General features: G+C 50.4%; 8 protein-coding genes across 8 annotated transcripts; 6 read left to right on the forward strand and 2 right to left on the reverse strand.

The window, feature by feature from the left end:
* Positions 1–153: 153 nt before the first annotated feature.
* On the forward strand, positions 154–699 carry NEDG_01301 (uncharacterized protein; the record flags this gene model as incomplete). Its single annotated transcript, XM_067688719.1, has 1 exon — positions 154–699. The coding sequence occupies one exon, from the start codon at positions 154–156 to the stop codon at positions 697–699; it is 546 nt and encodes a 181-aa protein (XP_067543907.1).
* A 26-nt stretch (positions 700–725) lies between these two features.
* Positions 726–2,099, reverse strand: NEDG_01302 (cytosol aminopeptidase; the record flags this gene model as incomplete). The annotated part of the gene is made up of 1 exon (XM_067688720.1): positions 726–2,099. One exon carries the CDS (start codon positions 2,097–2,099, stop codon positions 726–728), a length of 1,374 nt encoding a protein of 457 aa, XP_067543908.1.
* Positions 2,100–2,326: 227 nt separating this feature from the next.
* Positions 2,327–3,022, forward strand: NEDG_01303 (exosome complex component RRP4; the record flags this gene model as incomplete). The annotated part of the gene is made up of 1 exon (XM_067688721.1): positions 2,327–3,022. One exon carries the CDS (start codon positions 2,327–2,329, stop codon positions 3,020–3,022), a length of 696 nt encoding a protein of 231 aa, XP_067543909.1.
* Positions 3,023–3,063: 41 nt separating this feature from the next.
* On the forward strand, positions 3,064–5,793 carry NEDG_01304 (uncharacterized protein; the record flags this gene model as incomplete). The annotated part of the gene is made up of 1 exon (XM_067688722.1): positions 3,064–5,793. The coding sequence occupies one exon, from the start codon at positions 3,064–3,066 to the stop codon at positions 5,791–5,793; it is 2,730 nt and encodes a 909-aa protein (XP_067543910.1).
* A 124-nt stretch (positions 5,794–5,917) lies between these two features.
* On the reverse strand, positions 5,918–7,615 carry NEDG_01305 (uncharacterized protein; the record flags this gene model as incomplete). The annotated part of the gene is made up of 1 exon (XM_067688723.1): positions 5,918–7,615. One exon carries the CDS (start codon positions 7,613–7,615, stop codon positions 5,918–5,920), a length of 1,698 nt encoding a protein of 565 aa, XP_067543911.1.
* A 314-nt stretch (positions 7,616–7,929) lies between these two features.
* NEDG_01306 (RNA 3'-terminal phosphate cyclase-like protein) lies at positions 7,930–9,078 on the forward strand (the record flags this gene model as incomplete). The annotated part of the gene is made up of 1 exon (XM_067688724.1): positions 7,930–9,078. One exon carries the CDS (start codon positions 7,930–7,932, stop codon positions 9,076–9,078), a length of 1,149 nt encoding a protein of 382 aa, XP_067543912.1.
* Positions 9,079–9,235: 157 nt separating this feature from the next.
* NEDG_01307 (lysocardiolipin and lysophospholipid acyltransferase) lies at positions 9,236–10,450 on the forward strand (the record flags this gene model as incomplete). Its single annotated transcript, XM_067688725.1, has 1 exon — positions 9,236–10,450. One exon carries the CDS (start codon positions 9,236–9,238, stop codon positions 10,448–10,450), a length of 1,215 nt encoding a protein of 404 aa, XP_067543913.1.
* A 409-nt stretch (positions 10,451–10,859) lies between these two features.
* On the forward strand, positions 10,860–11,126 carry NEDG_01308 (U6 snRNA-associated Sm-like protein LSm4; the record flags this gene model as incomplete). Its single annotated transcript, XM_067688726.1, has 1 exon — positions 10,860–11,126. One exon carries the CDS (start codon positions 10,860–10,862, stop codon positions 11,124–11,126), a length of 267 nt encoding a protein of 88 aa, XP_067543914.1.
* Between the last annotated feature and the right edge of the window lie 31 nt (positions 11,127–11,157).

An 11,157-nucleotide genomic window follows, 5' to 3' on the forward strand; every position in this document is an offset into this window, starting at 1 on the left:
TTATTCGGAGTAAGTGACTGGTGCGGCAGGTCTCGCCTGGGCCCAGCGAATATATTGTTGATCGGCTCCAGGGCGCTTATTGGTGGGATCAAAACCACTCCCATTGGCTGGCACGCTGCTAAAATACTCTTTAAGACGAGGGACGTCTGAAACATGAAGTCCTTGGGCAACAATATATTTACTCAGGATGAAACTGATTTTAACCGCCAGTTTCAATCAGATCTACCCAACAGTAGAATAGAGGAAATAATCCTGAAAAGTATTGACGACCAAGAGAGTCTTTTCAACCAGTCTCTATTTCATTCTGACTACGGCACCACCCACCACAGCGAGACATACGCCAAAGAAATCATTAATATGTGCACGGGCTATGGCCTGCATGACATCGAGTACATCCCTCCCACCCTCGACTCCGCCTCCATCCACCAAAAAAGCTTCTTCCACCCCTCTAAGCGCCTCTCCAAGCAGGAGCGAGAAGAAAAGCGGAAAAGCTCCACTGAGACCCGCCCGTTTATTTGTAGCTACGTAGACTGCACCAAGGCCTTCAAGCGCTTTGAGCACCTAAAAAGACACTACCGCATCCACACGGGAGAGAAGCCATTCAGGTGCCCCTCGGTTGGCTGCAACAAGTCTTTCTCGCGGTCCGACAACCTCATGCAGCACTCGAAGGTCCACACCCCGAGGCACCGCCGCGATTAGTCCCCGCCTTAAATAAAAGACGCTGTTTATTCCTTGGCCAGCCAGTGCACCAGTAGCTTTACTGGGCGCCCGGTGGCTCCTTTTCCGTGCAGCTCCGGGGTTAGCGTGCTCCCAGCCACTCCGGCAATGTCAAGGTGTGCCCACGGCGTGGTTCCCACAAACTCTTTCAGGAACAGCGCTGCTGTGATGGACCCGCCTGCAGGCCCGCCAATGTTCTTGATATCTGCAACGTCTGAAGAAATCAACGATTTGTAGTCGTCAGTTACGGGCATTCGCCAAATAGGGTCGGCTGCACAGGCTGAGGCGCTTAGCAGCTCGCTGCCCAGCTCGTCTGAGTTGGTGAACAGCCCGGCCATCACGGCCCCCAAAGCGACGCTCATGGCTCCGGTTAGCGTGGCTACGTCGACAATCTTGGCCGGGTTGAAGGAAAGAGCGTGGTGGAGAGCGTCCCCCAGGATTAGCCTGCCCTCTGCATCGGTGTTGTCGACCTCAACGCTTTTTCCGGCTGCACCAACGTGGACGTCCCCGGGCTTGGTGGCCGTTCCTGAAGGAAGGTTTTCAGTCAGAGGAATGATCCCAATCACACTGGTTTTCGCGGACAGGCGCGCAAGGGCTCCAATCGTGGCAACTACTGACGCTCCTCCTGCCATGTCCCCCTTCATCAGCGCCATTTTTGCCGATGGTTTCAGACTAATGCCCCCCGAGTCAAAGGTAACCCCTTTTCCAACCAGAGCCACGGTTTGGTCGCCTTTCAGGTACTTGATTTCAAGAAGCTTGGGCTCTTCTGCTGAGCCGTTGGAAACCCCGAGTAGGAGGTTCATCTTCATTTTGGCCAGCTCGCTCTTTCCGTAAACCTTCACCTCAACCTCCTTGGGGAGGTACTCTTTGGCGTACTCCGTGAACAGTGTTGGGGTCATCAGGTTAGCTGGCGTGTCCACCAAAAACCTGGCAAAGTTTTGGGCTTCCCCCGAAACAATGGCCTTCTCAACCTTGGCATCACTTCCACCATAGATAACGTTTACCTGCGTCTTTTTCTTGCTGTGAAGCACGTCGTACTGGTAGCTCCCAACCACCACGGCCTCCGCCACCCACTCGGCCATGTACCCGTCCTCAATAATGATGTTTCGGACGCCTTCTTGGATAAGGCCCTGTGTTGCCTTGGCTGCCGTCTTTCTGACGTAAACGGGGCAGGCCACCTTCTCAGCGCTAAGCTTGCAGACGATGTACGTCTTTTTTTCGAGGTAGATGGTCCATTTGCTTTGCTCGTTCTCTGGGAGCGTTGCAATGCAGGCCTTAATCTCTGCAGGCGCTTCAATAGTGTCGCTGTAGAGCACAACCCCGCCTGCAGCGCCTTCTTCAGGCTCCTGTTTCCTTCGGCAGCAAATTCTTTTCCAATCCATTGCAAAACAAACTTCTTAGCTATTTAAATAGCTTTATTTGCTGTTTATGGTAACATGCACTATTGAACTTCCCTATCAGGGCATATCACGCCACGGCACAGCACGGTACACTGCAAGACGCCATTGCGCGTTACAGTACACCGCAAGACGCCACTGCACGTTACGGTACACTGCAAGACACCGCCACAGCCCAGCACAAACCAAACCCGTAAGAAATTATTTTAAGAATGAGTGTCTATCCTGGAGAGGAAATAAAGAACTGCAGCGAATGCTTAATCGGACACGGAGCCTACACGGACAAAGACGAGGAGGGAAACACCGTCTCCATTGCAAGTGTTCAAGGAGAGCCCCAGAGAATTGACAGGCTAATAACAGTCCAGGCCAAAACGCTCTGGTACACTCCGGGCATTGGAGACATCGTTGTTGGCCGAATTACGGGCGTGTCTAACAAAAGATGGTACGTCGACATAAACACAACCACAGAAACAGTTCTTATGCTAACGGCCATCAACCTCATTGGCAACGTCCAAAGAAGAAAAGGTGAGCTAGATGAAATCATGATGAAAGAGTACTACCAAACAGGCGACATCATCATTGCAGAGGTACAGTCAACTGGAATAAAAACACAGCTGCACACCAGGAATGAAAGGTACCGGAAAATACCGTTTGGGATTCTGCTCACTTTTCCACCCGAAGCCGTTGCCAAGAGCAGGACCCAGCACATCACGCTTGAGGTAGATGGAAAAGAAATTACTGCCACAGTGGGCATTAACGGGTACGTTGCCGTATATGGCAACAGCGACACCTCAGCCGAAATAAAGAAAGTTGCCACACACATTGCCAGCCTCCCAAGAACCAGCAAAATCAGCGAAGCAACGGTTCTAGCTCCGTTCCAGCCGTTGCCAAGCAAAAGCGGGAATTAGTGGTATTTATGAGATATTTATTTAATAAAAATTTAACGAAGATGAGAGAGGAGGTCATTGAAAGGTACAAAGAGTTCATTGGGGACAACGGGCTGTTCCAGATACTTCTTGGAAGCAAGGCATCGGCAACCAAGCACACGAAAAGAGCACGGATGGAGCGCCAGGAAGCGCGCGCCTCTAAGGGCAATGAGGACGTGCTGAGCCTCAGCGAAAAAGAAGCTTTTTCTTTTTCTTCCTCGCCCGGGTACATCACAGGCACGCTTCGAGAGTACCAGATAGAGGGCCTCAACTGGCTTATTAACATGTACGAGTCCAAAATCAACGGAATCCTGGCTGACGAAATGGGGCTGGGGAAAACGCTCCAAACGATCTCTCTTTTGGGGTTCCTGCACACCTACAAGAAAAACAAGCTGCCAAACCTGCTGATTGTTCCCAAGTCTACGCTGCAGAACTGGAAGAATGAGTTTAAAAAGTTTATGCCAGGTGTAAAAACGGTTATTTTTCACTGCAGCAAAAAAGATATCAGAGAAACATCCCGCGAGCTCCAGGAGCTAGACTACATTGGGTGCATTACGACATACGAGATGTGTTTGATGGGGAAAAACGCGCTGCGCGGGATCAACTGGCAGTACATCGTTATTGATGAGGCCCACCGGATAAAAAACGAAGAAACAATGCTGAGCAAGGTCGTTCGGCTCTTCCCGTGCACCCACCGGCTACTGCTGACAGGCACCCCCCTGCAGAACAACATCCACGAGCTCTGGGCGCTGCTTAACTTTCTAGCCCCCGAGGTTTTTTCGGACGGCGAAGGCTTTGACGCCTGGGTGGAGTCGGCGTCCAGTGCGTCGGAAACAGAGGCAGTTGACAAGCTGCGAAACCTGCTTAGTCTCTTTATCCTGCGCCGAGAAAAGTCCGATGTAGAAAAATCGCTTCTCCCGAAAAAGATCATCAACCTCTACTCCCCGCTCACAGACATGCAGCGCAAGTGGTACAAAATGATCCTGGAGAAAGACGTGGGCAATGTGGTAGCTGATGGGTCCAAGGTTCAACTAATGAACATTGTCTGCCAGCTTCGCAAGTGCTGCAACCACCCATACCTCTTTGACGGGGCAGAGCCAGGGCCGCCCTACACCACCGACGAGCACATGGTCCAAAACAGCGGAAAGATGGTTCTTCTGGATAAGCTACTGGTCAATCTCAAACAGAAGGGGAGTAGAGTGCTTATTTTCAGCCAAATGACCCGAATGCTCGACATTCTTGAGGACTACTGCAACCTGCGAGAGCACGAGTACTGCCGGATAGACGGGAGCACGGGAACAGAGGATCGGTGCGAAGCCATTGAAGAGTTCAACAAGCCAGACAGCTCCACCTTTATTTTTCTGCTCAGCACCCGCGCGGGAGGTCTTGGAATCAACCTGGCCACCGCAGACGTGGTCGTTGTCTACGACAACGACTGGAACCCGCAAATGGACCTGCAGGCCCAGGACCGCGCCCACCGCATTGGGCAGAAAAAACAGGTCTATGTCTTCAACTTCCTCATGGAGAACACCATTGAAGAGAAAATCCTTGAGCGAGCCCTTAAAAAGCTCAAGCTAGATGAGATCATTGTCCAAAACGGGAAAAAGAAAGACAACACCATCTCACAGAACGAGCTCCTTGGGATTCTAGCCAGCGGGGTAGAAGACGTCTTTAAAACGGACAACGCCCCGGAAAAGACGATTGAAGAGATCATTCGGCTTGGAATGGAAAAAACCGATAGTCTTAACAGCCGCGTAGGCGAACAAACGGTCCTGGGCCAGGTAACCAACCATGAGATCAAAGCCTACGAGTGGGAGGGAGAAGACTACAGCGCCAAAAGCGCTAAGCTCAAACTGGCTAAGTTTGCAGCCACCACCGAAACCACCCGAACCCGGGGCATGTCCACCGGAATCTTCACCAAAAGAAAGCCCGTCGCTGGGTTGAGGCAGTACAGCCTCCCAGACTACCAGTTCTTCCCGAAAAAGCTGCATTTGCTCCAGGAAAAAGAGCTCCAGGCCTTCCAGGGCACGGGCATACCCACCGACCTGCTCACTGAGGAGGAGGAGACTGAAAAGAAGCAGCTGTACGCCCACGGCTTCATTGCCTGGAGCAAGAAAGACTTTGTGCTGTATGTAAGGGGCTGCGAAAAGTTTGGCCGGACCTGTATAGCCAAGATAGCCAGGGAAATACCTGGAAAGAACATGGACGAGGTGGACGAGTACGGAAGAGTGTTTTGGAGCCGCGTGAACGAACTGCAGGACGCCGAGAAGATTCAGGTTCAAATTCAGAGGGGAGAGCACCGCATTGTCAAAATTCAAAAGATCAAGGAGTATCTCAAGGAAAAGGCGAAAAGAGAGGGGCCAGCCTTCAAAATCTTCTACCCCCCGAACACCCGGGCCTTTGGATACACCGAAGAAGCAGATCGCTTCATTCTTCTTTCTCTTAATGGGGAGATAGATAAGAACGGGTGCTATGACAAGCTGTGGCATAAGATAAGGTCGACGTCTACTTTCCTCTTTGACTACTACTTCCGCGTGCGCACGCCCCAGGACCTCCAGAAGCGGGCCCAGACCCTCTTTTCAGCCCTCTTGAAGGAGCGCAAGTCCAAGGAGGAGCACCTGAAGGGCCGAGTGCTCCAGGAAGACGCGGGGGAAGAGGAGGCGCTGGGAGCAGGCGTGGGGGCGTCTTTGCCCGCCTCTGCCCCGGGCCTGGGCCACGACCCCGAAGCACTTGGTGTGGCCCATGAGTCCTAGTCTCTGTCTCTGTCTCTGCCCCGCCCATACCTCCACCCCCACCCTACCCTAATAAATATCGTATTTAGCATTGGTTTATTGGCTGGTGCTAGGAGGTGCTAGTTTGCCTTTGCCTGGCCGGTGCTTACCCCTCTAGCTCTTGCGCCAGGCGCTGGCATTGGGCTAGTGACAGGCTTAGGTGGTTGTCTATGCCGGCCTGCTTAAGCACATCGGCAATGCTTTCTATGATGACCACCAGTCTATCTATGTCACAAACTCCGTCCATGTGCTGTGAGGCCACTTCGCTGGTCAGGTAGTTGTCAACGTTCTTCCCCACGTCTCCTTTGAGCGCGCTTAATACTCTGGGGCTTTGGGTGATGGTGAGGAGGCGGGCCATGCTCTCTCTTAGGTCGGCGAGACACTCTTCAACTTCGCTGCCCTCCATGAAGCGGTAGCTGGTCAGGGGCTTCAGTGCTGGCTCAAGGGCCTCGGTGGCTATTTCTGAGAGGGTGTCTCGCAAGGTCTTCTTGGCCCGGGAGAAGTAAGCCATGTCGAAGATAACAATGCTTTCAACAGCCAGCCCAAAGTCATTCTCAATGTCAAGCATTTCTTCTTCCAGGTACATGACCTCGTCAACGAAGTACGCCAGGATCTGCCACTCGTCCTTGCGGGTGTAGGCAAACGACTCCAAAAACACGAGCAGTCCACTGAGGTACTTTCGCACCACTCCGGAAAGTAGGATGTTGTGGATGTCTGGGACTATGCCAAATAAGGCAACTGACTCTGAGAAAATATTTTTCACCAGGTACTTTAAGCTATCCATCCACTCGGTGTAGTTTTTAGCAAGAATCCGCTCCACCTCTTCCTCGGACGACCGGAGGAACACCTCTTTAATCAGGCCCACTTCTTTGCCTCCCAGCTCGAGGACCCCGTCTACGCCGTGCTCCTGGGCCACTTTCTTGAAGAATTCTTTGATTTCGCTCGCGTGGTGCATAATAAGCTCTTTCCTCTGCCTGGAGCTGGTGTAGATGGCCTCTTTGAACTTGGCCAGGACAATTCTCCTGCCAAGGCATTGTAGGAGGATCGATGCGGGGGGGTCTTGTGTTTCTTCTTCAACGGCCTCAAGGACTTTAAACATGGTTGTGTACTCGCCAAACGCCTTCAGAAGGTACTCAAGGTACCACTCTGGCTTGTCCAGCCGGTTGGTGGCAAAGTCTCCGAAAAAGTGGTGTTTGAACTCGGCGGCGATATCTTCAAAGTAGACGCGGACGTAGGCCTCCTCTCTTTCCCGGGCGCCAGCAAACTTTTGGCTAAACACCTTCATCGTTCTGCCAACGACTTTAACCCTTTCAACTGTTTTGTCAAGTCTTTCTTTTTTGCTCTCTCGGCCAATGGTCCGAATAAGCTCTTTCATGTTCTCTTCCACGTGGACGCTTATGGAGCTGCATAAATTGGCAAAGCCTGATGCCTCGGCCCGGTCTCTTATTTCCAGGATTTCCACCACCGTTTGTGGCAGCTTCTTTGTCAGCTCCATCGTCAGAGTGTTCGTTCGGGCGATGGACTCGCTATACTCAGCCTCTGCAGCAACTCGCTCTTTCTCCCTCTCTGCATTTTCCTTCTCCTGAATGACCTCCCGTGCTAGATGGAGGTGCTCTCTTTTTTTCCCTATCTCTTTGAGCCTGTCTTCCTTTTCCTGCTCAAGTTTCTCCAAAAGGGCTTTTCGGTTCTGGATGCTCTCGCGAATGGACTCAAGAAGGGCGGCTCGCTTTGTGTCCCGGCTTCTTTCCTCCGCCAAAGACTCTTTAATTTGCTCTTCCATTTCAGATAGTTTGCTTGCTCTCATTCTATTTTTAATTACTAATTTTATTTTATTAGTACAGCCCTCCAGGTGTTTCTTTCCTGAGCTGTTTTTCTTCGGTTGAAAGGCACCTCTGCTATGAACACCTTTTTCATTTTGCCTCTATATTTATACTAGGGAGAAGCTTATTTGATTAGTTTTCTGAAAAGAGTAAGTAGTTGTTTTATCGCCTAACTGTCAATCTACTTTTCAAGCACACCAACAGTGTTTTCGGTGTTTCGGGTTTTCGGTGTTTCGGGTTTTCGGGTTTTCGGGTTTTCGGTGTTTCGGTATTTTTTCTTTTTATTCCGCCAGTGCTAATGGAAGTAGTAACAGCTGAGGTAGAAAGTGCCATTGTTATGAGCCTAATCGGCAAAAGAACTATAAAGCTAGCCAACGTCGACATAACCAGTAAACTGACTGAGTTTATTCGCTTCATAAAGGCAATCAGCCACTCACAGATATCTGTTTCAGAAAGAGCTGTTGAGGTTGTTCCGGGGTCGTTATCTGGGGGAAAGCTTGCCTTTTCCAGTGAGACACAGCCGTCCTCGTACTTCATCTACCACCTGCTCCCGATCGCTGCGTACTTTAAGACACCGATCAGACTAACTGTCCGCGGAAGCACCAACAGAACTGGGCACATGTCCATTGACCTGGTAAAGAGTGTCTATTGCAAAATCCTGGCAGACTTTGGGGTGGTCTCCGATATCAAGATCGTCAGAAGAGCGCTCTTTCCGTGCACAGATGGGGAGGTTCTGTTTCTCTCGGAGGTAGGAGAGTCGCTATCTCCGGTCAGAAACGATAAGAGAGAAGCTCTCAGTCGAATAATCAACATCAACTACATCAACAAGCTCAGCGCGGACATTATCATCAGAATCACCAATCTTCATCGGGACACTCTCAAAAAAATCACATCGTCCGTCAAGGTCTACAACGACCTGGGGCAGAAGGCCAAGGCTGCCCAGCCCAAAGAAGCCACCCGCCCCGAACAGCCCCCCGCCAAAACAGAGCCCAAAACAGGGCCCAAGCCCGAAAACCCACCACAAAGCAACTATGGGTATGGCTCCGTGGTGATTGGCAACAGCAAGAACTCTGTGTACTACGCCGAGTACATAGTAGATGGCACTGCCTCACTTCTTGACCAAACACCGGAATCCAGGTCAGCAGCTATGCTAGATGAGCTAATTCGGTCAATCAGAAGAAGTGGGGCGTACGACTATAAGACACAGCCCTTCCTCTTCATGCTTCTCCCCCTGACGACGCCCGATGCCAGCTGTCTTCTTATCAGGAGAATAGACAAGAGGGGCAAAGAAGTGCTAAGACTCGCTGAGGACCTTCTCAAGTACAAGTACACCCTAGAAAAGCACCAGAGAACCGAGGAAGACGTCAACACGGGGGTGTCCACCGAGCTGCTTCTGATAAAGTCTTTTGGCGTGGGCTATGAAAACGTTCATCGGTGCAAGGGTTAGTGTTCGGGTACCGATCCAGCCTCCAAACTTTTTCAAACCAATACCTAACACAAATAAATAGAACAACAGGTTATTATTTGAACCACACCGCAGCCGTACCCTAAGCCCAAAGAATTTCTATTTATGTTTTGTATTTAATTTAAAACCATCCTAGGGTATGAAGAATGTGACTACCCAGAGACTGCGCAGACTGTGCGTAACAGCGCAGTTCTGCCTTGGGCTGATCTTTTACGTTCTGGCGTGCACAGTGATCATTCCTTTAGCTTTTTTGGGGGCAAAAATAATCGAAATATGCGGATTTAGCTCAACACCCTACAAAGCCGCCGCAGGGAGTGTTTGGCTCAGCTTCAGCAAAGCTCTGGTGTTTATCCTTGTTGGGGACAAAAGCTGCATCTTTTACGACAAAAAGCTCAAAAACGCTAAAGGAAAGGCCCTGGTCATCTCGAACCACATATCCTACCTCGACTGGATGTTTGTTTGGAATTCTCTTCTGGCACTCGGCAAAGAAAGCATCATTTTCATTGCCAAAAAAGACGTTGGAGTGTTTTTCCTTGTGTTGGGGATAAAACTTCTCAACTTCATTCTTCTAGACAGAAACATCGAAAGTGACAAGAAAAACCTATCCAGTGCTTGCGAGCACATGAAGAAGCTCTCTTCCTATGCGCTCGTGCTATTCCCAGAGGGAACGTTCATTGACAGAAAAACCCACAAAAGAGACAAGATCTATCTGGAGAAAGAGCTGGCCCTGAAGGATCAGAGGACCGCCAAGCCAGAGGAAAGGAACAACCACATGCCAGTTGAAACAACGGAGCACAACCACAACGTGCTCTTCCCCCGGCCAAAAGGCTTCAACCTAATCGTTAACGAAATAGGCAAACTAGACTACATGATCAACTGCACCCTCTATCTGCGGACCCCAAACAACGAGTTTCCATCAGAGTACTTTACCATTGAAAAGATGGTCCAGGGTCTCTGCAATGACTATGAGATGGTGATGATTTATGAGCATGAGGAAATAACACCCGAAATGACTGCAGAGTCAGCCAGCTGGCTCTACAAGAAGTTTAGTGACAAAGACAAGCTTCTTAGCCAGCTCAAAGGCCTGAAAAAACACGAAATTAAGCTGCTTCTCGCCCAAAGCAACGATACGCAGTATGAGATGCTCACGCCCGCCACTGGGGTGGGGTACAGCATCTTTCTTTCCCTTGGGTCCCTTTTCGTTCTCTGTTCCCTGGTGTTCCTAGCGACCATGGGGGGCAAAAAGGCATTCAAGGGCCTAGTGTTTCTCTGGAACAAAGTCTTTTCCAGTGGAAGGGTTTGGAGAGTGTTGGGCCTGAGCAACAGGTTGCCCACGGAGCTGTTCTCCAACTAAAGACCTGCCAGGCCGCCAAGCAAGGTGTCCTCAGCAAACTAGGCCATAATAAATCGCAGTTGATTTTTGTGCAGATCAGGATTTGGGACTCGTGCGGCGCACCAGAGCCACCAACCAGGACCAAGACCAGAGCCACCAACCAGCACAGTGCCCTTGTTCGAGCTATTTCGGGTTAGACAGTTGGTAATTAAAATATCAAAACTATCCTGAACCCTACCCTGAACCCTATCTTGAACCTTAAATCACACTACCACCAAACCCAAACCCCAAACCCGAAGCCACGTACCAACCCGAAACCACGAACCACACTACCACCAAACCCAAACCCCAAACCCCAAACCACGTACCAACCCGAGCACCCGACCCAAAGACCGACTCTATTATATACAACTCTATGTAATTAATTTTTATGTACCCGCTCACTGTTGTAAGAATAGCTAAAGGACACCCAGTTCGGGTTGAGCTAAAGAGTGGAGGGATATACACGGGCATCCTCCATAAGTGTGATCTATGGATGAATCTTCATATTAAAAATGCCACTAATCAGGATAATCAGGCGTTTAGAGAGTGCTACGTCAAGGGAGCAGCAATAAAGACGGTCAGCTGTGAGAAGAGGCATCTTTCTATGCAGGAGATACTCCAGAAGCGAAAGAGCCCCCGAAAAGCCCATGCATAGACCAACACACCCCTAGTTGAGCAAAACTATC

This window comes from Nematocida displodere (assembly GCF_001642395.1).
Source record: "Nematocida displodere strain JUm2807 chromosome Unknown 4, whole genome shotgun sequence".
NCBI lineage: Eukaryota > Fungi > Microsporidia > Nematocida > Nematocida displodere.